We start from the raw sequence: 22403 nt of genomic DNA on the forward strand, positions 1-22403 counted from the left end.
TTGTGTGTGATATTAATAATGTTATTACTATATAATTAAACTACTGCTACTATTGATGTTGTTACAAAATACTGCCACCCTCGAGATATCGATCTCGTTCGATTTGAGCAGGTGTTTTTTCCTGACTGGACTCCTCTTCCATCATCCAAGGTATGTTGCCTCGGGTTTTTTGCCCTTTTCGCATTGTACTAAAGAACTTTTTATTGACACTGGATCTTCCAAGACTATCGTCGGGCGATACAAAGCCTTGTTGTGTTACGGATGGTTTGTTGGTCCTCTTTAATGCTCGACCGTTCCATGTTTTTGCATTGGCAGAATAGCCGCTACTGATCCTCAAGGCTGTTGCTGCACTGTTGCCTCCGCTGCTTTTGCGACTGTGGCCTCGACTGCTTTCAGCGCTGCTGTTGCGTGGTGATGATATTGCAGATACGTCTGTCATGGGTGATGTTGAGAACCGATTCATCAAAGGGGGTTTATCGTCGTATGAGGACTCTTGGATCTTGTTACTGCCATGCATTTTACTACTGATGGCATTTTGACGAATAGCAATAGGTTCACTGCTAAGACTACTACATATAGCAGATTCATTTGCAGGCACCATTGTTCTAACCGTGGAAGAAGAGAAGGATGCCGAGGGTTCTGGGCCTTGTTGAGGTATGAACTCTTCTTCGCCATTATGACGAGCCAACAAAGAGGCACGCTTAGCTACTTGCTGAGTGAGCAGTGATTTTGACAAGAGTGATTGCTGTTGTCGAGGTACCAATTTCGAGGATATGGTCGATTGAGTGGATGTTGTCGCAACACTATCAGTCTCTGATAGCATGCTGTAATTTGATGCGCTTTCCTTCATATTGGTAATCCACGTGTCTTGAAGCATACGTCTGATGGTATCCACTTCTCCTTTGTGGGTAGTTGATGAGCTCAAGGGTGAATTGGGCATGCTGTCTTGTGCAAAATTGTTCTCTGCTAATTTTGCAATGGAGGGCGATGCTGCTTCAATCTTGTTGCTTCCAGAAGGCAGATCATAATGGCCTTGAGGCAATGTAGGCGATTCAGGGTGAGCCATGTCGTCCAAGGCAGTCTTTTTAGAAGATTCGTCCTTGTCTTCCATGTCTTCATCGTCTGTCAGTGCATATTTTGTAGAGGATTCTGATGTCTTTAGATAGGAAACAGGCGGTGCAGGTCTATTGCTATTGCTTGACGTTGACGTGCGCACGCTTTTCTGGCGGATCAAGTGCTGGGGCGGGTCGACATTGACATCTACAGTGCTTTCAACTATTGACATGACAGGCTCGGAATCTAGCTCCATCTTTTGGCTGTCGACTGGAACCACCTTGTTTGACAGAGATGTGGAAGAAGAGTAATCAAATAGCCCTTTGAGGGACCTGTTGACACCGTTAGTAGCATTAGCAGTAATTGATCTTAGTGTGTTTCTCCCTAATGTGCCTCTTCTAAACGAGCCATAACGCGACACACCACAATTGCTGTGATTTGCGGTATCATCCTTTAGATCAAAGAACAGTGAAGCGTTTGAGCCGCTTGCTTTTGAGAGAGTACCAGCAAAAATGGAAGCAGAAAGAGAAGCTCTGTATTGATTAGGAGTGTTGCTTGATATGCTATCTAGGCCCGATGTAATATTCAGGGGTAAATGATTTTCATTGACATGTTCAGTGGTGGCGGCGACAACGACGACAGGTTTTGAATTCGTGTTTGCACTAGTTTTAGGAGTATCCCACCAACCAGCAATATCCACTACACTCTTTTTAGCTGCTGAAGGTGCTGTTGCTGCTATGGAAGATGAAGCAGCAGCATGAGAGCTACTGGCTATAGCGGCAGAGGAGGGCAGAGGAAGCGCATCCTCATCAAACAAGATGCTTTCACGCACAAGACGTCGCATAGAGCCAGATGTGATGGTGATATGTTCACCATTGCTTTTAGGACCACGAGTACTAGTATATCGAATAGATCCATGTTTTGATCTTTTACCGTTGCCATTTTCATCATTGTCGTCCGCTAAATCAGTAGTGGTGGGATCTGTTATGACCATGGACCGTGTCTTTGTCTTTCTGGAGGCAGAGCGAATAACACGTTTCGCAGCTCGAACAGGTTCCTGTAAGTTTGGATTAGGAGTAATTGGAGACTCATCAGCACCCAGCTGGATGGATGGATTTGCCGTTGATTGAGTAATGACGTTGATGTCTTGTCGCTGTGGTGGTGGTGGTGCTTCTGCTGGCGGTAGTGGAGAAGGCGCGGATGACAATGCGGGTAGGTTCATGTCAATGACGACCTTTGGGGAATCCTGCTTCAAAGGCACGATAACAATGGCATCTTCCCCTGATTTTCCGCTAGATGAATATTGTTCGTCTGAGAATAGCTGCTGGACAGAATTCCTATTTGATTTCTGCTTGACTCTCAAGGACTGCCTCAGGGTGGATTTGATGGTAGCTGCCTTTTGTTGCACATTTGAGTAAAATGAAGGCATATCGAGATCAATTGAAATAAAGCTGTTATCTTGCTTGCTTTTGCTGTTTAGATACATGTCATAGAAATCTTGCGCATCATCGCCATCCAGCTCCATCTTATCAGAGAAAAATGATGTTGAAGGGGGTGGTAATGGCAATGAAATTTTGATCTCCTGTAGAGGCTCAGGAGGTGTATAATCTGATTCGTTGTAGTCAGATGCGGGTTTATCCGTTTTCTCGTTTGATTGAGGAGTAATTGCTGTCGCTGCTGTTGGTTTTGTCTTCTTGGCGATTGCAATTGATGCTTGTGCTGGTGAAGGTGCTGCTGGAAGAGCAGAAGGCAGTGATTGTGGCAATGAGGCAGTGATTGAGGATGAAGATGTCTCTGATTTGGGGCTCAGTGTCTTGTGCTTTTGAGTGACGAGTGTCTGAAATGAAGAGGTCGACATGGACTTTTTCTCGTCTTCTTTTCTGTGTATCGTATCCACTGAGAGTGATCTTGATCGATGCTTCTTCATATAGAATACGGCGACTGCGACCAACGCAATGACCACAACAATGATAATCACAATGGCCCAGATTGGCAGCATTTGCTGAGTTTGTGCTTGATCCACCTTTTTTGATTCGAGTTCGTTAAAAGCCATGGGATAAAATGACGGTTGGCTGCTTACCATGTCTTTGATAATGCTTTCGAAAATGAAGAAAGAGGAAAAGAACAAGAACAAGAAGGAACCTAAAATGATTTTTAATCAAGCAAGCCATGGACGCATACGAAACGGAGATGATTGTTATTTAAAGGGGATTCTTGTCATTAATGAAAGGAGACATTAATAGTGTATACATATATGCTAATGGTTTATTTTTTTTACAAGTGGTAGTAGTGCAGTCTTGTTGAAAAAAAAAAGAAGGGGGAGGGGGGGAATACAAAGGGTTGTCATGCATGGTGTGTTGTAAAGTGTGTACTATTGATAAAGCGAGGAGTCTGCTGTTTCTCTGTATATAACAAGATGATGCTATCGCATTGATCGTAAAAATACAGTTGCACCGCGCCTTCCCCACAAGCTAGGACGATATACTGGCTCTTCCACTTCCTGGACCTCTTCTTGCTGTTCTTCATCCAGACTATCTTCATTGCTGAGTACAGTCGATGAATTGGGATAACCGTGTGTGTTGATCAAGCTTCTCTCTGATTTATAACCACCGTAGTCAATCCAATCAATCAGCCAATCTTTAAATGTCATTCGAGGAGTGCACGGATAGAAATTACCATGCCATGTGACAATCCAAACCTCTCCTCGACAGCTTCCCTCGCATATCAGTATCCAAAAGTGGTCATGCGAGTTGAGTGATGTACCCAGCGTAATGTATCCTCCAATGTTTCGGTGTCTTGCTTGTACCAACCTCATTAACAAGGCTGCTTCCTGGTCATAACGGCTGCTCATGTCATGGCTGTACATCACGTCGCTTCGATTGAATGTTCTTGCATCCTGATCATCAGTCATTATCTTGACATCGTCGTAGGGAAATGGCTTGTGGAGCACTTTCAATAGATCAGAAAACCCAAGAGGATATGCAAATGGTGTCTTTCCAAATTGCAGGATGCCTTCCCTACAAGCAGCTCCCCCTATACCAACGCCGTTGCCGACCTTTAGCAAGTACAAGCGATAATCTGCAGGAAATCTAGAGCACCTGCCATCAGCCCTGCTATGTTGCGTTGTCTATTGCGCTTTCTATATTACCTCAGTGAGTGTGTTGCTTCAAAGTCAATCAAATCCTCTGCATTCATGCAAGATTCAACATGAATTGACATGTTGAACATTTTGCGCCTTATACACTGCATCTCTTCATGTATCGATTCATGCGTTAAACCTGGCATGGGGAATGGTTCAATTCGGCTTGATGATAAAGTGAAAAAAGTAAGAGGAACAAGAAAAAGAGCTACTGACAACTCGGTTGCTTGAAGAATCAAGCCCGAATAAATACAGTTACCGCAGCCTGATTTTTAGTGCTACAGCTAAAATAAACCCCATTCTTTCAATGATCCCTCATCATTATCATGCATCTCTAAATGATTTTTATTCTTTCAAGGATAAGTTTTTGTTGAATATATATATTACAGTTGTTTTGTTGCTTAGTTGCGGCCTCCACGGCCTCCGCGAGATCCACCGCGACCACCACGGCCTGATGAAGAACGATCGCTGCTAAAACCTCCACGACCGCCACGACTGCCGCCACGTCCACCACGACTGCCGCCACGTCCACCACGGCTACTACCACGATCCGATGAAGAACGGTCATTGCTAAAGCCGCCACGACCGCCACGACCGCCACGTCCTCCACCGCGACCGCCGCGAGATCCACCACGACCATCTTCACGGCCCTCAAAGCGAGGTCTCTTGTGTTGATCGTTGCTTTCTTCTCCGTCAAAGGATCTCTTTTGTCCACGCTCTTCAGGCTTTGCACCATTTGTTGCTCTCTGGTTTCTTCTGTCAACGACATCCTTGTTTTCCAAAGAGAACTCCACAATCAGTCGCTTGCCATCAAAAATGTCAGGGTTATTGTTGAGGTATCTTAACGACGCCAAAGCATGAGAATGTGTGTTGAACTCCAAGAAACCGTAACCCTTTGAACGAAGCTCATTTGTTGCGGAATCAATTCTATCTTTGCTTCTAATGATCTTTGCCTGTTTCACGCGAGGCAACAAATGCCAGCCATCTTCTTTTTCATCCTTGGTGAGGTCATCGCGTTGTCCAGCCTTGACCTGGTTCTTGAATTTGCTGATACTACTCATACCGAGTGCTCTCAGATCAGCGTCTGTGACCTTGATGGGCAGGTTACGGATGGAAAGACGAGTTTTGGATATATACAAGGAGGGATTGCTGCTGACAAGCTTCTTTCTGCTAGAGAAGGACATTTGACGCTTGGATAATTCAGCAGGTGTCATGGTGGCTGCCGCGGGTGTGTCAGGGAAGACCACACCTTCACGCATCAGGTAGAGGTTGCGCTTGTCTTCCTTGCGCTTTTGAGACAAATTGTCGTCCTTGATTTGCTTGGCTTGTGTACGATCCACAGCGAGTGTCACATCCAGCACACGGCCATGAAGAGTGAATTTAGCGCCTTCACCAGATCCAGATTCAGGGGTAATAATACTTTTGTACATCAAACCCTTCTTCTTCTTTTCACGCTTTGACAAGAGTTGGTTCATGGCTTCCTTATCATTGGTCTCGTCTTTTTGTGAAAGTGCACGCAATGCTTCGGCAGCCTCCAAAATGGTGTCGACATCCTCCTTCTTGCGCATGCAAACAAAACCAGTACCACGAGACAATTTGGTAACAGGATCTCGGGTGATTTTGGCATAGACAACAGGGCCCCATTGCTTGAAACTAATGGATGCGTTAGTAACTAGTAGCATCTCAGAAGGAAGCCCTACTTACAGTTGCTTCAAATCTTCCTCGGTACTCTCAAACAAGAGATTACGAATGAACAAAGTGGTGCCATCAGCTGTTGTGGGTCCAGTCTTTTTGGCGGCCTTCTTGGCTTCAATATCTTCCTTGTCTTCCTCATCACTATCAGCTTCTTCTTCATCATCATCATCTTCATCATCATCTTCATCTTCATCGCTGTCATTTTCATCTTCATCATCATCGCTATCGTCATCGTTATTGTCTTTATCGCTGTCAGCCTCAGCTTCCTCATCACTATCATCTTCATCAGATGAACTACTGCTGTCATCCTCATCATCGTCATTGCTGACTTCCTTCATTTCGGTATCTTCATCATCTGCAGTGGAGTTGGCAACGTTAGCAGCAGCCTTCTCGTTCTCTTCAGCTTCACGATATTGAGTCTTGGGAATAGACCAATCCACAGCGATGGTTCTGCCATGATGTTCAGTGGCATTGATTGCTTCCATTGCCTAGTAACATTGTGCGTCAGTAAAGTGATCAATAGCTCTCCACTCAAGAACACTTACAGCTTTACCCTCCTCTACTTTCTCGAATTGAATAAAGGCAAAACCACGAAGAGGGCCACCTTCATATTTGCGAGGCAACTTGACATCATGCACTTTACCATACTTTTCAAACAAACTTCTCAAATCAGCTTCCCTGTACTTCCAAGGCAGATTACGCACAATCAAACGAGCATTGACATCGAATTCCAAAGGTACTGAAGGCTTCTTGGATTCTGTATCAATAGCAGCGATGGGTGCAGCTTCCTTCTTGGTATCTTCACGCACAGTCTCTGATTTTCTTTTGGCGAGTTCAATCTTGAGCTTTCTTCCTTGAAATTTGACATTCTTCAATTTGGTGATGGCGGATTGAGCATCTTCTTCCAAGGCGTAATGAACATAACCAAAGCCTTTATTTTTGGGTGCTTGTCCTTCGGCAGGAGCAACTGATTTGTCGGTCACTACAAAGCATTTACGGATAGGACCAATTTCACCAAAGAAATCTTCGAGATCTTTGCTGGTAGCTTCAAAGGGGAGACCTCTGACAAACAAGGTCAACTTGGCGTGAGGATCTTCTGAGGACTCCTTGTTGGTCACTCTTTTAGCAAAGGTCTTTTTTTCGACTGTTTCTTCAGACATGATGGTGATGTATTTGCAAAGAAAAAGTGTAGATTTACAATTTTTTCAAAAAAGTTTGGCATTTCTTTTTTTCGACATTTTTGATGTAGTGGCTTGATGTGGCCTCAGTCAAACCAGTCACCAGAAATGGCAGGTGTTTGCATGATGGTTTCCTTGATCTGCGAGGGGAATCTATGCAAACAAGAGTACAGGATGTTGTTGAGAGGTAGCGTCAATATGCGTGCTTTTTTATTATCATGGATCATTCTTTGCGTAAGTGTCTAGATTAGGAAAAAAAACAATCAAATTTGTAGATCCCTGTCAATGTCCATGCTCAAATGTCAAGCGCATGCATATACTCTAGAGTGAGTTCACTGAGAGTAATCGAATACATATGTATCATAGGCCTTACTTGAGCAGTAGAATTATGCAACATTAGCACCCCAAGGATGCAATGGCACTATTAATGGCACAAACTTGGTCCTCCAAACACGGACAATTTTAATGAATTCATCAATGATGAAACCGGTGCCGAACAAGCAAGCCAAGGCCTAATATTGCCAAATAAAATGGCATGATGACAGACGACTAATCTGATGGCATTCTAGATCTTTCACAAAGTCTCCTGTAGGACCATGCAGGTAGATATTAGTAGATCAAAGTAATACCAAGTGTTGTCACCGACGTCAGCTTCTCAGTAATAAGGTGCCAAAAATTAGTGATAGTATCTTTTTTGATAAAAATGAAGGCAATGTAAATTGATAGTTGTCGCATGGTTGCTATAAATACCATTGGGTATATACATTTCTGGGTATAACTTTAAGCTTCTTTGTCGTTGCCTAGTTAATCCTAATTTCGCCATTTAAGGAACTTTGTGTCCATTCAATCACGCAAATATGCTTAAAACAAGAACCGGTATTTTTCGTTATTGACGTAATCGAGAAAGGTTTATTTATCAAGTTGATTGATCCGAGAAAAAGCTCGCCCAATTTATGGTTCGATGCTTCATTCTGATCTATGGTTTTAATAGACCAAACCTCTCTGCCTTGCAGCCCACAGCAGGCATTGCTCATACAACAAGTGCTGATCTAGCAAAGAAAAGGCTCCAAACAGGGCAAAAATACTCGCTATTCTCGATAATTAAGCTAATTCCGCACAAATTTGTAAACGTGTTGATGTAAGTATTTTGAGGCGCAATTTATCAATGGTAAGGGTGGGGGAACGCTTACAAAGACATTACAGATTGAGCTGTATCAAATGATTTTGAATATGGCAAAAACGATTTCCCTATATTTTCCTTTTATACACTTCAAGCTCTATGCTTGAATTATTCAGCAATCTTGAATTACTCATATATAAAGACTGGGTCTCATCCATGACCTCCTATTCATATCTATCATCAAACCATTTCAACAATAAATGTCTATTACTACTGCTACTACAACTGCCGCTGCTTCTGCTGCTACTAAGGCTATTTTCTCCCCTATCAAGATTGGTAACAACACCCTCAAGCACCGAGTAGTTCTTGCACCGTAAGCATACACTTACAATTACTTGCATGATCGCTCTTACTTACTCGATTTGTGTAGTTTAACTCGCTTCAGGGCTTCGTTTGAAGCGGTTCCCTCTCCCCTTCAAGTGGAATACTACAAACAAAGAGCCACTGAAGGTGGATTCATGATCACTGAAGGAACTTTCATTCATCGGCTTGCTGGTGGATACGTTCAAGCACCTGGTATCTACAATCAAGACCAAATTGATGCTTGGCGCAAAGTAACCTCTGTTGTCCACGAAAAGGGAGCTTTCATCTACTTGCAATTGTGGCATATTGGTCGTGTTGGTGCTAGCAATTTGAACCCTAACAACGAAAAGCCTGTTGGACCTTCAGCCATTACAGTTACTGGAAGCAACTTTTACGGTGGCGAGTATGAAGAGCCTCATGTCCTTACCATTGACGAAATTCAAGAAATTATCCAACAATATCGTCAAGCTGCGTTGAATGCGGTTGAAGCTGGATTTGATGGTGTCGAAATTCACAGCGCTAATGGCTATCTTTTGGATCAATTCATCAATTCTGGAAGTAACAAGCGTACAGATATCTATGGCGGGTCCATCGAAAACCGCACAAGATTTGCTTTACAAGTTGTGGATGCTATTGTTGATGCTATTGGAGCTGAGCGCACTGCTATTCGTTTCTCTCCTGGTTCAAGCTATCAAGACATGGAAGATGACACTGTTGTGGAAACTTGGAGCTATTTGACAAGTCAACTTCAACAGAATCATCCCAACTTGAGCTATTTGCATTTCATTGAAGCTCGATCTGGATACCGTCAAGACCATTATGTCAACTCTGAAGACTCCCTTGAACCTTACAGACAAATCTGGAAAGGTCCCTTCGTCTCTGCTAGCGGTTTCTCTACAAATTTAGAACATGCTTTTGATCTCGCTGAAAAGACAGGCAATCTGATCTCTTTTGGTCGCGCTTTCATCGCAAATCCTGATCTCGTAGAAAGACTTCGTAGTGGTTGGGAGATCAACAAGTATGATAGAAGCACCTTTTATGCACATGATGCTCATGGTTATTTGGATTATCCTTTCTACAATGAAGGCAAACAGTAATCATTATTCATATAATATAGACAATTATCACATAAGCAATCAATAAATACATTTTAATGAAATTAGATATAAAAGTGCACCAAAAAATCAAACTGAATTAGTCCAAATACTTCATGTGGTGTTTTTTTTTACCAGGTCAATATCATTCTCATAGGCTCTCAACAACGTCGGTTACCTTTCATGATTAGGGTGGCATTATTAAGAATCATCAGCCAAAAATGATTACATCTCCGCTCAACATTCTGTCCTGATTTGATGGTTTTCCAATGTTTCGAGCACGATTCGACCTATTTTGCCAGATTCGACTATGTAAATTGTGATGATGACCCCATACTCCCTTATGCTTTCTTGGAATGCTTTGCAAGACGCATCCAATGGTGTCAAGTAAAGTAAATGTTTTGAATCAACTTGTTGAGAAATTCTATAAAATACGAAATGAGGTGTCTGGCCAAAAAGTCGAAATTTTACATATCAAAATTGCACAAAAGTAGTTTCAAGGGCGGCCCTGGATCGATAGAATCGTTTTGATTTGATATATACCATAGTAAAAGTCTTCACTTTTGCGGTCAAAAACACGATCATTTGATTTTTGATAAAAAGCATGAGGTACCCCTCATGGTTTTTGGTCGATTTTTGGCCATGTTTTTTTGGGTCTTCAAAAAGTTGAGCAAAGGTGTTAGAAAGCATGCGTTAGATGAGAGCAATTGTTTCATGCTATTCTGGCGGCCTAGGACAGCTTCTAACACGAGAAAGCACGGCTCAAATACCCTTTAATTTTGCTGTGTTTTGCATAAGTTTGAGTGGTAAGAGAGGTTGCTTGTATGCTCTCTGCCCGTGTATGCATTGTTTCTATTGCTACATAAAGTATCTTACAAGAGTTCGATTCATCGCTATGGGCAGTTTATAAGGCTCACATGAAATGGTAGGTAGTCTATGTAACAATAGGGTGACATGCACGCGTACTTGAATTAAATCATGTCAATTTTGTGGTGGTGGCAATAATTTAATGAAATAGTGATAGTAGATGTAATAGTAGAGAGAAATAGAAGTAAAAGAAAACAAAGTTTAGTGTTCTATAGACGAGCAATGTTGTCATTGACATGTCAGCTCATCAGGTATGTTGAAATTAAAATAAAAGGTATACAAGGTAGTGGGTGATGATTAAGAAAGCTTTTCGATTATTGGATCAGCCATTTTACGACGTCGCAAATAACTACAGTAAACACGTTATTATCAAGTTGATCATGAATAGTTGAAATGATTGTACCTTTTGGGCTGAGGCTGACATAAGACCTGAATCATATTTTTCAATGGGCTGCTCTTGCTGTAAGGATTCGCACGTAATTCAGGATACTTTGCTCTAATGATATCTGCTCTTATCTATTTTGTAATGATCAGCCTTTCTGTTATCCTTTTACTTGCTATATCCATGTACCTGCTCATGTGTACTAACACCGCGAAGAACAAGAGAACAATGATACAAGGTAAGTCCACCAACCAGCCACAATAAAACAAAGCAATAGATGGAAAGTACAAAGCTTACAGGCGCTTGTGAGAACACCTCGCCAAAACTTGCTGGTTGATCTACTTGGTTTCTCGAGATAAACAGCAACTCATAAACGACTGAGCAAATGACAAATATGCAAAGCAAGGCAGAGCTTGTGATGAATGTGAAAAATGAGCGGTAGTTGCGTTTGCCTACACAGTTGTTCAACCAAGCACAATGGTGATCCTCAAACTCTACCGTGTTGATTGTTGGTACATTTACAAACCATGTAAGAACTGCATATGTTTGCCTGCTTACCAACACAGTTGTTGCATTGTCTACAATGACTTGCTCGAGGAGGACGGTAGATCATACATGTATCGCAGTATTTCAGTGAATAGGATGTATTTTTGATCCAAATTTCTTTGGGTGGAGCTTCTGAATCGACACTTGCACTTTCATCCAGAATATCCTGAGCGATTGGATCCAAATTGCGAGGAATAATCTATTGATTCAATAGATCAGTGGTTGTTGCTGCTGACGACAGAGATTCCGAAAAGAAAAAAAAAAAAAAAAAAAAAAAAAAAAAAAAAAAAAAAACCTACCCCTGGATCCGTCCAAGACGTCTTTAGCATTGAGACAAAAGCAAGCACAAAGAGATAAGCAAACACAATGGGCAAAGCTGGATGAGCCTGGTTCCATAAGAATGGACATCTGTAATAAAGCCCAAACAAATAAACAATGATGAATATGATATCATTGGAATCAACTGAGCATGTGGGGTCTTTTTTTACATACGTGAAAATAGCAAATAACACAGTAGGAGAGATCAATATGAATAATGCAGCAACAAAGGCCCGATAATCTCTACTTGTCACCAGTCTTCCACCAAGAAGAAATCTTGTATGTCCCGGGAAGATTTGATAATTACGATAAGGTTGCTTCTTTAATACATACCGAGGCTGCTGCTCTTGTTGCTGTAATGATACATGCTTGGAATTTAAAGTTTCTTGGGAATCCTCTGCCGCTGCTGCCGATAATCCAGTGTCTGATCCTTCTGTTGTATCATTCATTGAATTTCTCTTTGGATCGATTGCTTTGAGGCTGTATTCCTCTGTGGCTGTGGTTAAAGTTTGCTCGTGTTTGGAATAAGATTGTTGATGTTGTTGCTGAAGGATGGGCGCTGTACTAGCGTAGCTAGTGACATTTGAATTCGATGTGAGGCCTGATGATTGATGAATGGGGTCCTGTTCATCGTCTTCTTTTGTAGTAGGCAAGTGATGCATAGGTGCAGATTCGAAATCAAAGTCTTCAAGTGATTCTGGCTCGAATGAGGAACTGAAAAAGGTTGGCTGAAATATAGTAAATGACGACTGTTCTTGAATACGTTCAATTACTGAATGCCGTTTTTGAGCATCCATCTAATTATACAAAATGGGTAGCGCAAATATAACGTATATACTGCTGCTAGAGAATAGGAGGGAGAGGAAGAGGAAAGAGTAGAAAGAGAGGGAAAGGGAATTAAGAAAAAAAAAAAAAGGAGGATTACACAAAAGCGTGTACCAAGTAGTCAACTTGGTATTAGCTTCTGTGTGTATCCACCCACACTCAAAGCTATAGCTTAAAACTGATGAATGAAATGAGCCCCGATCATGTCCTCTCTCTCTCTCTCTCTCTCTTTCTCTCTCTCTCTCTCTCTCTCTTCTTTATCTTTTCCTCTCTTCCCAACATCATGGAGATATCTGTAAATAATCCCTCAATCAAGAATTGGTTAAGAAAAGTGATGCATACCGAGAAAAATACCAAGGCACCAGGTACTTGATATCATTGCTAGCAACACATTTTGTCAAATCTATATTCTGACATTTAATACAACTACTGCCAGATGTCTTTGGTGTGCCCCTCTATCAAAGTCTCCAAGTAGCCAATACACTAATAGCTTATGAAGATAAAGATTCTATTATTGGCACTATACCCATTATTGTAGCCAAATGTGGTGCCTACTTGAAAGATCAAGGTATGTATTTGTGTGTGTGTAATACCTAAAGTACATGCAGATCATTAATTTCAAATTGTAATATCATGTAAATGTATACAGGTCTTTACGTGGAAGGCGTCTTTCGAAAGAGTGGCAGGTAAAGAGTGATCTACTTACTATAGAATGTGTTGCTCACTCTCTCTAAAGTGCCAAAAGAGTAGGCGAATTGCAACAGCATTTCAACTCATCATCTGATTTTGGCATAGGCCTGAATTGGAGAAGACTCGGGTACACAGTTCATGATGCTGCCAATTGTTTGAGGCGTTTCCTCAATTATCTCCCAGAGCCCGTTATCATATTTTCGCTGTATGAGCCCTTTCGAAGTATAGCAGCACAGCAACCGCATATCGATGTAGATCAGATTGATGGGCGTATGTAAATTCTGGACATGATGCATGCACAGTGCAACTCATTTATTGATTATGTTAGCCACCACTGCGTTGATGATACAGCACTATCAGAATTTGATCGAGCAATTACCACCTGTCAATCAATACTTACTCTTTTACTTGCTGGATCTCCTTGCGCTGTTTAGCAGATATGCCAAATACACCAAAATGAGCTCCATGTCACTCGCATCCGTCTTTACCCCTGGCATTTTATTGAATCCAGAACACGCAATGAACCCATCTCAGTACAAACTATCACAACGTGTCGTTCAGTTCTTAATTGAGCATCAGGAGCACTTCCATTTACCTCGAAATCAACGACAGCAGCAACAAGACAGCAATGCCAAATTAACCCCATCATCTCATATAAACACAGCCGCATCAACATCATCTTCATTTCAGCAACAACAACAGCATTTGATTCGAGCAAATACAGTGCCTGTTCATAGTAAACATCGACTGTTAAACGATGATTTGGTGTTGCAAATCATCAAATAAAGAAACATTATCAGGAGAGTCTTTTAGGATGGCAACAATTTCAGGGAGCCGTATATATATATATATATATATGATATACAACGAACCCGACTCAAGCCCAGGCTTTTTTTTTTTTTTGTTGTTGTTGTTATTGTTGTTTACTCGTGTAGATGATGACAGTTCCTTCCAGCAATAGATCCTCTTTCTCGTTTCTATAATGCAATAACTTACTTGCACATGAATGGGCAGCACTGTATACAGCATTCATTATAGATAGCACCGATGCTTCTAGACGGTAAATTAGATCCAAATTCGCTTTCATTTCTCGCATTTTGATCTGGTCATTTAATTATAAATGTATGACGAGGTGTAACGTTATTTCGAAATGTTTAATTGATAGATAATTTAGCAGCTTTTTATTTGATCACCATTGAAATGAATAGGTTAAACAAGGGCAGCGGTGCATTCAGACGACTGTACAAACTGATTGCCAGCAAGTTTTCTGATATCTGCGCCATATATTGGCAGTAAATGAACATCTATATAAATACACCAAGTTGTGCAACCACAAACTAGTCAGAATATCTGACCTGGGATCTCTCACAGCCATGAGTTTATGCAAAATTCACAGAGTGAGACATTCAAGTGTGTGTGTTCATTTGCTTACGTAGATGAAAAAAAGGCTCGGTGAATTGCTAGGGTGGAGCAAAGCAACAAGAGAGGCGAATTTCCACTCACCATTTCTCTACACTTTTTTTTCCGCTTGCATTATCTTACAACAACACCAGCAATGGTTGCCGCACAAATCAATTCTGAACCTCACTTTAAATTCATCACACCTAGCAAGTTCATTCGAGCGTAAGCGTGTTGTGTTACAGCAATCAAACAAGCGGCATCAGTATTCACGTCTCTTTTATAGAACTCCTACTATGGCTGTCTGGGGAGCTGCCACAGCAGCAGCTCTGGCATTGTTTGGCTCTGATGTACCTCTAGCCAGAAAGGATGTCTTGAGTAAAATTCCAGTATTTGGCCGTTATTTCCCTGTTCAACAAGATAAACATGAAGAAGAGGATTGATGGAATTTCCCCGCGTTCAGTAACCTAACAAACAAACCGTAGTGTTGTTGATACATTTGTATTTATATTCCATGTTGCCATGAAATAAACTCTCTTCTTTGTTCATTTTACTTTACTTATTCAAAAGCGTAAAGAAGATGGTGCTCATCAGAAGCCTGTTTTTGCTGATTTTCATCACAGTTGCATTGGCGCAAGATGTCGAGGATCCAGAGCCAGATGCAACGCAATCCGAGCTGGATGATCAGGCCATTGTATCCAGTGTCATGTATGCGCCCGTACCCACCAACCGAATTGCTGTCAACAGACACCAATTGCCGCCACCAGAGTACATTGCGACCAGTGGAGAGCAAAAGACTGTCTGCAAGAACCACAGAACCGACTTCTCAAAGGACACCACTGGATGGCAAGTGGAGAACAGTATGCAGGATACATATGACATTATTAGCAATGGCCTTCAGTTTCATCTGTTATCGCCTAGCAAATACATTCGAATGCATGACCAGAACAACTTGCCCTACAACGAAATTGGAGGAAGAGGACCTACACTGAATGCCACGAGCTACATGCGCTATGGTAGAGTGTCGGCTACACTGCGCTCAGCAGGAACGGGTGGTGCTGTTACTGCATTCATTTTGATGGCAGATGGAGGCGATGAGATTGATTTTGAGTTCCTGGGAGGAGATAAGGATCTAGTGCAGTAAGTAGAAGAAGCTCGCATGCTGTCTGCGTATTCCCATCTAAATGTCCCATTGCTACACAGGAGCAACTACTTTTGGGGCCAGTCCAAGGAATACAATGTCAATGGCGGCATTCACAAGGTCGAGGGTGGCCACATTGACACTACATTTCACAAGTACACGATTGACTGGAAGCCTGACAGAATCGAATGGCTTGTAGACGACAAAGTTGTGCGCACTAGAATCAGGAGCGAAACATGCGATGCAACCGGTGTATGCAAATTCCCATCCCAACCAGCGTAAGATTGTTTGCTCAACATGTTGGCATGAATCCGAGTATAATTCTCCATTGACATATTTCATTTTATTTAGACGAGTGCAATTTGGATTGTGGGATGGAAGTATAGAGTCTGGAACAGCCGAGTGGTCAAAAGGGCCTATTGATGTAAGCGTGTATCAGCGAAAGAATGGCCTGCTTGAAACTAACAGGAAGGATTTCATAGTGGTCTGCTCCTCAACATGGCATTCAAGCATTCATCAAGAGTGTCCAAGTCGACTGTAATCCAGAGTATAATCAAATTGTCAACTAGACAGCGCTCGCTCTGTCTGTCTCTGTCTCTCTCTGTCTCTCTCTGTCTCTGTCTCTCTCTCTCTCTCTCTGTCTCTCTCTCTCTCTCACTCTCTCACAGAAATCGGAAATTTATAGCTAAAAGAATGTCTGATTCTTATTTACGTATTTATAATAAAAACTAATATTTTGTACCTAGACCTTTCTTTTTTCATTCAAACCAATGGATCTTTACTTTCATCGTTCTTCTCCAAAAAACAAAATGCTATCCCTTACTGCTGCACTCAAGAAGAAGACCAGCGCTGTGGGCCCTGAGCAAAATTATAACAGAAAATTGACGCCCAAATCACCTTCCATTACCGACTTCATCTCCAAGAAGGTGTCATCCATTCATGCAAAGAAGATTTGGCACCAAATCGTTCCTCAGCAACAACAGCAAAAGGCCACCATTTTGTTTGACTCTAACGACCATTTGGCGGACACTGCCTCCATTCCACCTACACCGCCACCCAAGAAATCATCCACCATGCCAAACCTAACCATCATCACAGATACTGAGCTGATTCACCGTGCTTTGCCCAGTCTACCCAGCGTGGAAAATGCTATTTCCATTGGATCTAAATCGTCCTCGTCTCGATACGGGCTTACAAGAGCTACTACCTGGGTAGGAAAGTCCATCCAGAAATGGCTGTCTAATTTGGAGGAACAACGAAAAGCAGTGATGATGGATTTGTCAGATTTTGAGCACAATGACGAAGAGGACATCTTATACTCCAGCTCGCTGTTACCGAATGCACTAGATCAAAAGCTGACGCTTCACTGCCGCAGTAAGTAGACAGGGACAAAGTAGTACCATCCTCACTAGAGTAACCTTGGAATATAGTATTACAGGTCACAAACGTTGGATCAGCAAAGAGTAAGTGCGCTACACGACTATGCAAATGATATCATGGACACTCACATGTCATGTAGATTATCACTATACCATGAACATGAGGGTCACCAATAACCAAACACAAACACACATGGGTGTCATGAAACGGGTGGCCAAAGGTATCAGTGCAGCACATCCTCGCGCAGCCCTGTCATTGTAAGGATGATTACATAGCCCAAGCATAGGGAAGAGGCCACTAATAGCATAGTTAGTAACGTTCAGGGACGTTTCCAAGTAGAATGTGATCTCTGTATCAAGCCGTCTTCAAGCAATTCCATTGTGAACCGCCTCAAGTCATTTAGATCAAGACTGGATCTAGCAGATCAGGAGAATGATGAAGAGGAAGAAGAAGTGCATCAGGGGCAATTGGTGCTGGACTCTGGTGCGGATCCATTATCAAGCTTTGCTAACAAGGGCATCGGAAGATACTCTATCCATACATCAACCTCTGTAGCATTGGAACTGACGATTGCATTCTGGCTGGAAGAGGCTGGCAAGAAGCAGGAGCAGGAAGAGGCCGACGATGAAGAGGAAGTGCGCACGCCTATAGATCAGGATGTGTTGCGTTATTGTCAAGCAGGAGACTATTTGACATTCTACGTCAAGGGCGGCACACATCCCGTAAGTATCTGTCTAGCCAAATTTGATTTATGCTAACCATGCTACTCGATAGTCATGGAACAGATACTGGGTCACCTATCAATCCAATCAACTCGTCTTAAGACTGAACGAAAGAGGTGCTCCTGTCGACAAGTTCCATCTGAAGGGACTAAACCATGTTGACATCAATCCCTCAGACGACATCAAGGAAGAAATCTACCTAGGCAAGAAACATGGCATTGTGCTCACATTTGGCAGTAACAACGTCTATCTGTTTTGTGATCATTTCAAGAGTGTGCGTTTCTGGAAGTGTCTGCTTGAGCAGCATGCGTCCACTACAGTGCATAGTAATAGAAATCAAAAGAAATACCTATGGGTGGCGCAGTGAACTGTTATCATGTTATTGGCTAATAAAATTTTTTATGTTTGATACCTTAATTTGGATTTCGAACTAAGGAAAAAAAAAAAAAAAAAAAAAAAAAAAAGCTACTCTACAACTAGAAGCGAGAAGAAGGGCGTAGCTTTTTTCCCTTTTTCTACTCTTCTCTTTTTTTTTTCTTTTTTTTTTTTCATTATAAACAAGAAAACTATGAACAATGGATCATCAAACACAGGAAGCTTAGATCAGCAATTTGGTAAATACAGACTGACATTTGGAGTCAAAGGGGGGGGGGGAGACTGACATGTGGGAGTGATTTGTACTTTACAATGGCCTTCAAACGACATGTTTTTTTCTCACTGAAATCAGAGCATGTATACTAACCAACTCTTACTTTTTATAGCTGGTATGAGCATGAACAACAACAGCAAACCTGCTTCTCGTTATGTCCCTCCTCACTTGAGAAATCAAGCTAATCGCCAAAGTAACAATGAAAGTCAGCCTTCTGCTGCTCCTCCTAGAACCAACGGCTGGAATGATTGGAACGGTAATGGCAGCCAACGTGCTGGCGGCAGTGGTGGTGGATGGAACTCTTCCTATTCAGATATGCCCCGTGGTGGTAACAGATATGGTGGCGGAGGACGCTCTGATTTCTATGAGCGTGGCTCTTATGGTGGTTACCGCAACAACCGTCAAGATTCCGGCTACCAACGTCGTGATGAAACTCAAGGTTATTGGAAGGATGGTGTTCACCACATTGGTAACCGTAACCCTCGTATTGAAAAGGATCTCTTTGGTACTCAAGATGATGCTGTCACTCAACACACTGGTATCAATTTTGAAAAGTATGATGACATTCCTGTTGAAGCCAGTGGTCATGATTGCCCTGAATGTATCACCACTTTCACCTCTCCTCCTATGGACGCTCATTTGTTGAGCAACATTGAATTGGCCAGATATACTACCCCTACTCCTGTTCAAAAGTACTCTATCCCTATCATTGATGCTGGTAGAGATTTGATGGCCTGTGCTCAAACTGGTTCTGGTAAGACTGGCGGTTTCCTCTTCCCCGTCTTCTCTGAACTCTTCTCAAAGGGCCCCATTTCCCCTCCTGCTGAAGAGGAGTCTCGTGGCTACCGTGCTCGCAAGGCTCACCCTCAAGTTTTGATTCTCGCCCCTACTCGTGAATTGGTCTCTCAAATCTATGATGAAGCCAAGAAGTTTGCTTACCGTTCTTGGGTCAAGCCTGCCGTTGTCTACGGTGGTTCTGACATTGGCGCTCAAATCCGTAACATTGAACGTGGTTGTGATTTGTTGGTCGCTACTCCTGGCCGTCTTGTCGATTTGATTGAGCGTGCTCGTATCTCTCTTTCTCTCATCCGTTTCCTCGTCTTGGATGAAGCTGATCGCATGTTGGATATGGGTTTTGAACCTCAAATCAGACGTATTGTTGAAAAGGAAGACATGACTCCTGTTGAAGATCGTACCACCCTTATGTTCTCTGCCACTTTCCCTCGCGATATCCAATACTTGGCCCGTGATTTCTTGAAGGATTACATCTTCTTGTCTGTCGGCCGTGTCGGTTCCACATCCGAGAACATTACCCAAAAGGTTGAGTACGTTGAAGATGAGGACAAGCGATCTGTCTTACTTGACATCCTCCACTCCAATGAAGCTGTCGGTCTCAGCTTGATTTTTGTTGAAACCAAGCGCATGGCTGATGCTCTCTCTGACTTTTTGTTGGACCACAACTTCCCTGCTACTGCTATTCACGGTGATCGTACCCAACGTGAACGTGAGCGTGCTTTGGAGTCCTTCAAGACTGGCCGTACTCCCATCATGGTTGCTACTGCTGTCGCTGCTCGTGGTTTGGATATTGCTAATGTCTCTCATGTCATCTCTTATGATTTGCCTACTGATATCGATGATTATGTTCATCGTATTGGTCGTACTGGTCGTGCCGGTAACACTGGTTTAGCTACTGCCTTCTTCAATCGTGGCAACAAGAATATTGTCAATGATTTAATCAACATTTTGGAGGAAGCTAATCAAGAGATCCCTGGTTTCTTGGAATCCATTGCTAGAGAAACCCGCTCCTTCGGTGGTCGTGGCCGTGGCCGTGGCCGTGGAGGCAACAACTTTGGTGGTAGAGATTACAGAAAGTCCAACAATGACTGGAACTCTCCTGCTCCTTCTCGTGATTCTGGTTTCCCCTCTTTGGGCGGTGGACGTCCCTCTCACAATAACAACAGCTATAACAACAATGGTGGTGGTAATGTTCCTCTTCAATACCAAACCAAGACCAGTTGGTTCTAAGTTTTTGGATCATACTCTCTATTCTATCCGTTTCTTTTTCAATCTTTTTCTTCTCTCCTTATCATTATTATAGATTTATACAAGTTACTTTTTTTCCTTCCACTCTCAAAACTAAACATTTCTTTTATTCGTTAATCTTTTTCTTTTATGTTTTTTTGCAAATCCCCCCTTTTTTTTTCTTATATACTTTTTACCACAACAAAAGCTCCCTCTTCACTTTCAATCCCATCAAGCTAAACAACAACAACAACAATAGCCAACCTCCAGTAGATGTAAATAGATATTTATAAAAAAAAAAGAGAATTATCATGTACAAATAAATTCAAAAAAGAAATAAAAATGAATAAAAAGAAATCACTGTATTGCACTTTCACCCTTCTTGATCAAGATGTATATTGTATATCATCTACTAGCAGCCGATCTATCTTGCTACGCTCAATGTGGGCGTCGACCTGCGGGCTCTTGTCAAAGACAGTTAAATCAGATATAATAAATTTTTGGCATATCAAGGAGGCATTAAACAATGCATTATTAGTAAAAGAAAGGCCATATCAGAGCAAAGAGGAGGAGGAGAGGAGCTTTTTGCTTACGCTGATATCAAGCGAAGCATATTATTGAGACAATGTGAAGGAAAGTTCAGTTTTCTAATAGTAGAATTGCCATACCATTCGCTGCTGCAGGTGCTCTTAATCAGATGGCGCATAAAGCTGGTCATGCGCAAATATAGGACTTGTGCAAGAGCTACAGCGACGTTTTTGAGATATTGTCATTGCAAAATACACCTCTTTTATAAGGAAAAACTCCCAAGAAAAAAAAGTATTCGGGCTAAGCAATTGTTCTTTCAATAATTCTATAATCCCCAGTTAATCAATATCGCAATCATTATTGTCATCATCAGAAAGGCATTTGGGCCAGCCAGCAGCAGCGACGCCCGCCAAAATTGATTCAAACTCAGTTTTTTTTTTTTTTGTTCAAGATTGGACAGATTTCGTAATTTTTCGACTTTTTAAATCTATTTTGCGATACTCGACTATATAAACTGCGATAATCACCCTACGCTTCCTAACACATTCTTGAAGTACTTTTCAAGGCGCTTCCAATGGTGCTAACTGTAATAGGTGTTTTGACTGAAACTATTGAGCAATTTAATAAAATTTGAAATGAGGTTTTTAGCGAAAATACCCATATTTTGCATATGAAAGCCTCATAAAAGTGGTTTCAGAAGTTGCTTTGGGTCGAGAGAAAACATTTTGAATTAGTATAAACCATAGTAAAAATCTCTATTTTAGAGGTGAAAAATGCGATCGTTTGATTTTCGATGAAAACTTTTTTTTTTTTTTTTTTTTTTTTTTTTTGGTGGATAATATTAAAGACTTTATTAGTAATCTGGCGCCCAATAAAGGCTTTAAATGTATCAAAATACGAGACAAGTGTATGTAAACAAAGTGACTTGCAAGAGAAAACTAGAGTGATAATAACTACATAACAACTATAGACGGAGGGAGATGTTTGTCCCAACACAAACTACCAGGCGAAACCAGACCGGATAGACTTCAAGATTGTAACTTCAGTGAAGATAGTTTTAATGGCTATCTCTCCGCGCGGGCACCCTTGTGTCTCGATTGCGCAGCTCACGACTGAAACGCTTCAGGTGCGAAAACCACTCTGACAGCGACCCCGAAGGGCATTTTCGATGAAAACCATGAGGTATCCCTCATGCTTTTTGGTTGATTTTTAGCTATGTCTTTTTTTGGCTCAAAAAGTTGAGCAAAGGTGTCAGGAAGTTACCACTACTCAAGTACAATTGTTTGGCGTCAT

At 41.9% G+C, this 22403-nt stretch overlaps 10 protein-coding genes across 10 annotated transcripts; 6 read left to right on the plus strand and 4 right to left on the minus strand.

The window, feature by feature from the left end:
* Positions 1-61: 61 nt before the first annotated feature.
* On the minus strand, positions 62-3136 carry FAA2_3 (medium-chain fatty acid-CoA ligase faa2; the record flags this gene model as incomplete). The annotated part of the gene is made up of 1 exon (XM_064827058.1): positions 62-3136. The coding sequence occupies one exon, from the start codon at positions 3134-3136 to the stop codon at positions 62-64; it is 3075 nt and encodes a 1024-aa protein (XP_064676115.1).
* Positions 3137-3475: 339 nt separating this feature from the next.
* ATC70_007802 (uncharacterized protein) lies at positions 3476-4281 on the minus strand (the record flags this gene model as incomplete). Its single annotated transcript, XM_064827059.1, has 2 exons — positions 3476-4142; positions 4202-4281. 2 exons carry the CDS (start codon positions 4279-4281, stop codon positions 3476-3478), a joined length of 747 nt encoding a protein of 248 aa, XP_064676116.1.
* A 2151-nt stretch (positions 4282-6432) lies between these two features.
* On the minus strand, positions 6433-7047 carry ATC70_007803 (uncharacterized protein; the record flags this gene model as incomplete). Its single annotated transcript, XM_064827060.1, has 1 exon — positions 6433-7047. A coding segment is annotated over one exon (615 nt), but the record flags the coding sequence as incomplete, so codon positions are not given.
* A 1398-nt stretch (positions 7048-8445) lies between these two features.
* ATC70_007804 (uncharacterized protein) lies at positions 8446-9645 on the plus strand (the record flags this gene model as incomplete). The annotated part of the gene is made up of 2 exons (XM_064827061.1): positions 8446-8558; positions 8616-9645. 2 exons carry the CDS (start codon positions 8446-8448, stop codon positions 9643-9645), a joined length of 1143 nt encoding a protein of 380 aa, XP_064676118.1.
* A 1161-nt stretch (positions 9646-10806) lies between these two features.
* Positions 10807-12552, minus strand: ATC70_007805 (uncharacterized protein; the record flags this gene model as incomplete). Its single annotated transcript, XM_064827062.1, has 6 exons — positions 10807-10858; positions 10913-11025; positions 11081-11385; positions 11450-11636; positions 11737-11845; positions 11930-12552. The coding sequence occupies 6 exons, from the start codon at positions 12550-12552 to the stop codon at positions 10807-10809; spliced, it is 1389 nt and encodes a 462-aa protein (XP_064676119.1).
* A 311-nt stretch (positions 12553-12863) lies between these two features.
* On the plus strand, positions 12864-14056 carry ATC70_007806 (uncharacterized protein; the record flags this gene model as incomplete). Its single annotated transcript, XM_064827063.1, has 5 exons — positions 12864-12945; positions 13017-13148; positions 13230-13266; positions 13317-13540; positions 13599-14056. 5 exons carry the CDS (start codon positions 12864-12866, stop codon positions 14054-14056), a joined length of 933 nt encoding a protein of 310 aa, XP_064676120.1.
* Positions 14057-14825: 769 nt separating this feature from the next.
* Positions 14826-15111, plus strand: ATC70_007807 (uncharacterized protein; the record flags this gene model as incomplete). Its single annotated transcript, XM_064827064.1, has 2 exons — positions 14826-14893; positions 14955-15111. The coding sequence occupies 2 exons, from the start codon at positions 14826-14828 to the stop codon at positions 15109-15111; spliced, it is 225 nt and encodes a 74-aa protein (XP_064676121.1).
* A 137-nt stretch (positions 15112-15248) lies between these two features.
* On the plus strand, positions 15249-16378 carry AMS1_1 (Glycoside hydrolase, 38 vacuolar alpha mannosidase; the record flags this gene model as incomplete). Its single annotated transcript, XM_064827065.1, has 4 exons — positions 15249-15808; positions 15872-16087; positions 16161-16233; positions 16292-16378. 4 exons carry the CDS (start codon positions 15249-15251, stop codon positions 16376-16378), a joined length of 936 nt encoding a protein of 311 aa, XP_064676122.1.
* A 240-nt stretch (positions 16379-16618) lies between these two features.
* Positions 16619-18278, plus strand: ATC70_007809 (uncharacterized protein; the record flags this gene model as incomplete). Its single annotated transcript, XM_064827066.1, has 5 exons — positions 16619-17183; positions 17240-17272; positions 17329-17446; positions 17503-17911; positions 17964-18278. 5 exons carry the CDS (start codon positions 16619-16621, stop codon positions 18276-18278), a joined length of 1440 nt encoding a protein of 479 aa, XP_064676123.1.
* A 201-nt stretch (positions 18279-18479) lies between these two features.
* On the plus strand, positions 18480-20585 carry ATC70_007810 (uncharacterized protein; the record flags this gene model as incomplete). Its single annotated transcript, XM_064827067.1, has 2 exons — positions 18480-18525; positions 18673-20585. 2 exons carry the CDS (start codon positions 18480-18482, stop codon positions 20583-20585), a joined length of 1959 nt encoding a protein of 652 aa, XP_064676124.1.
* Positions 20586-22403: the final 1818 nt, after the last annotated feature.

Source organism: Mucor velutinosus, assembly GCF_035048745.1.
Source record: "Mucor velutinosus strain NIH1002 chromosome Unknown tig00001553, whole genome shotgun sequence".
In the NCBI taxonomy this organism is placed as follows: domain Eukaryota; kingdom Fungi; phylum Mucoromycota; class Mucoromycetes; order Mucorales; family Mucoraceae; genus Mucor; species Mucor velutinosus.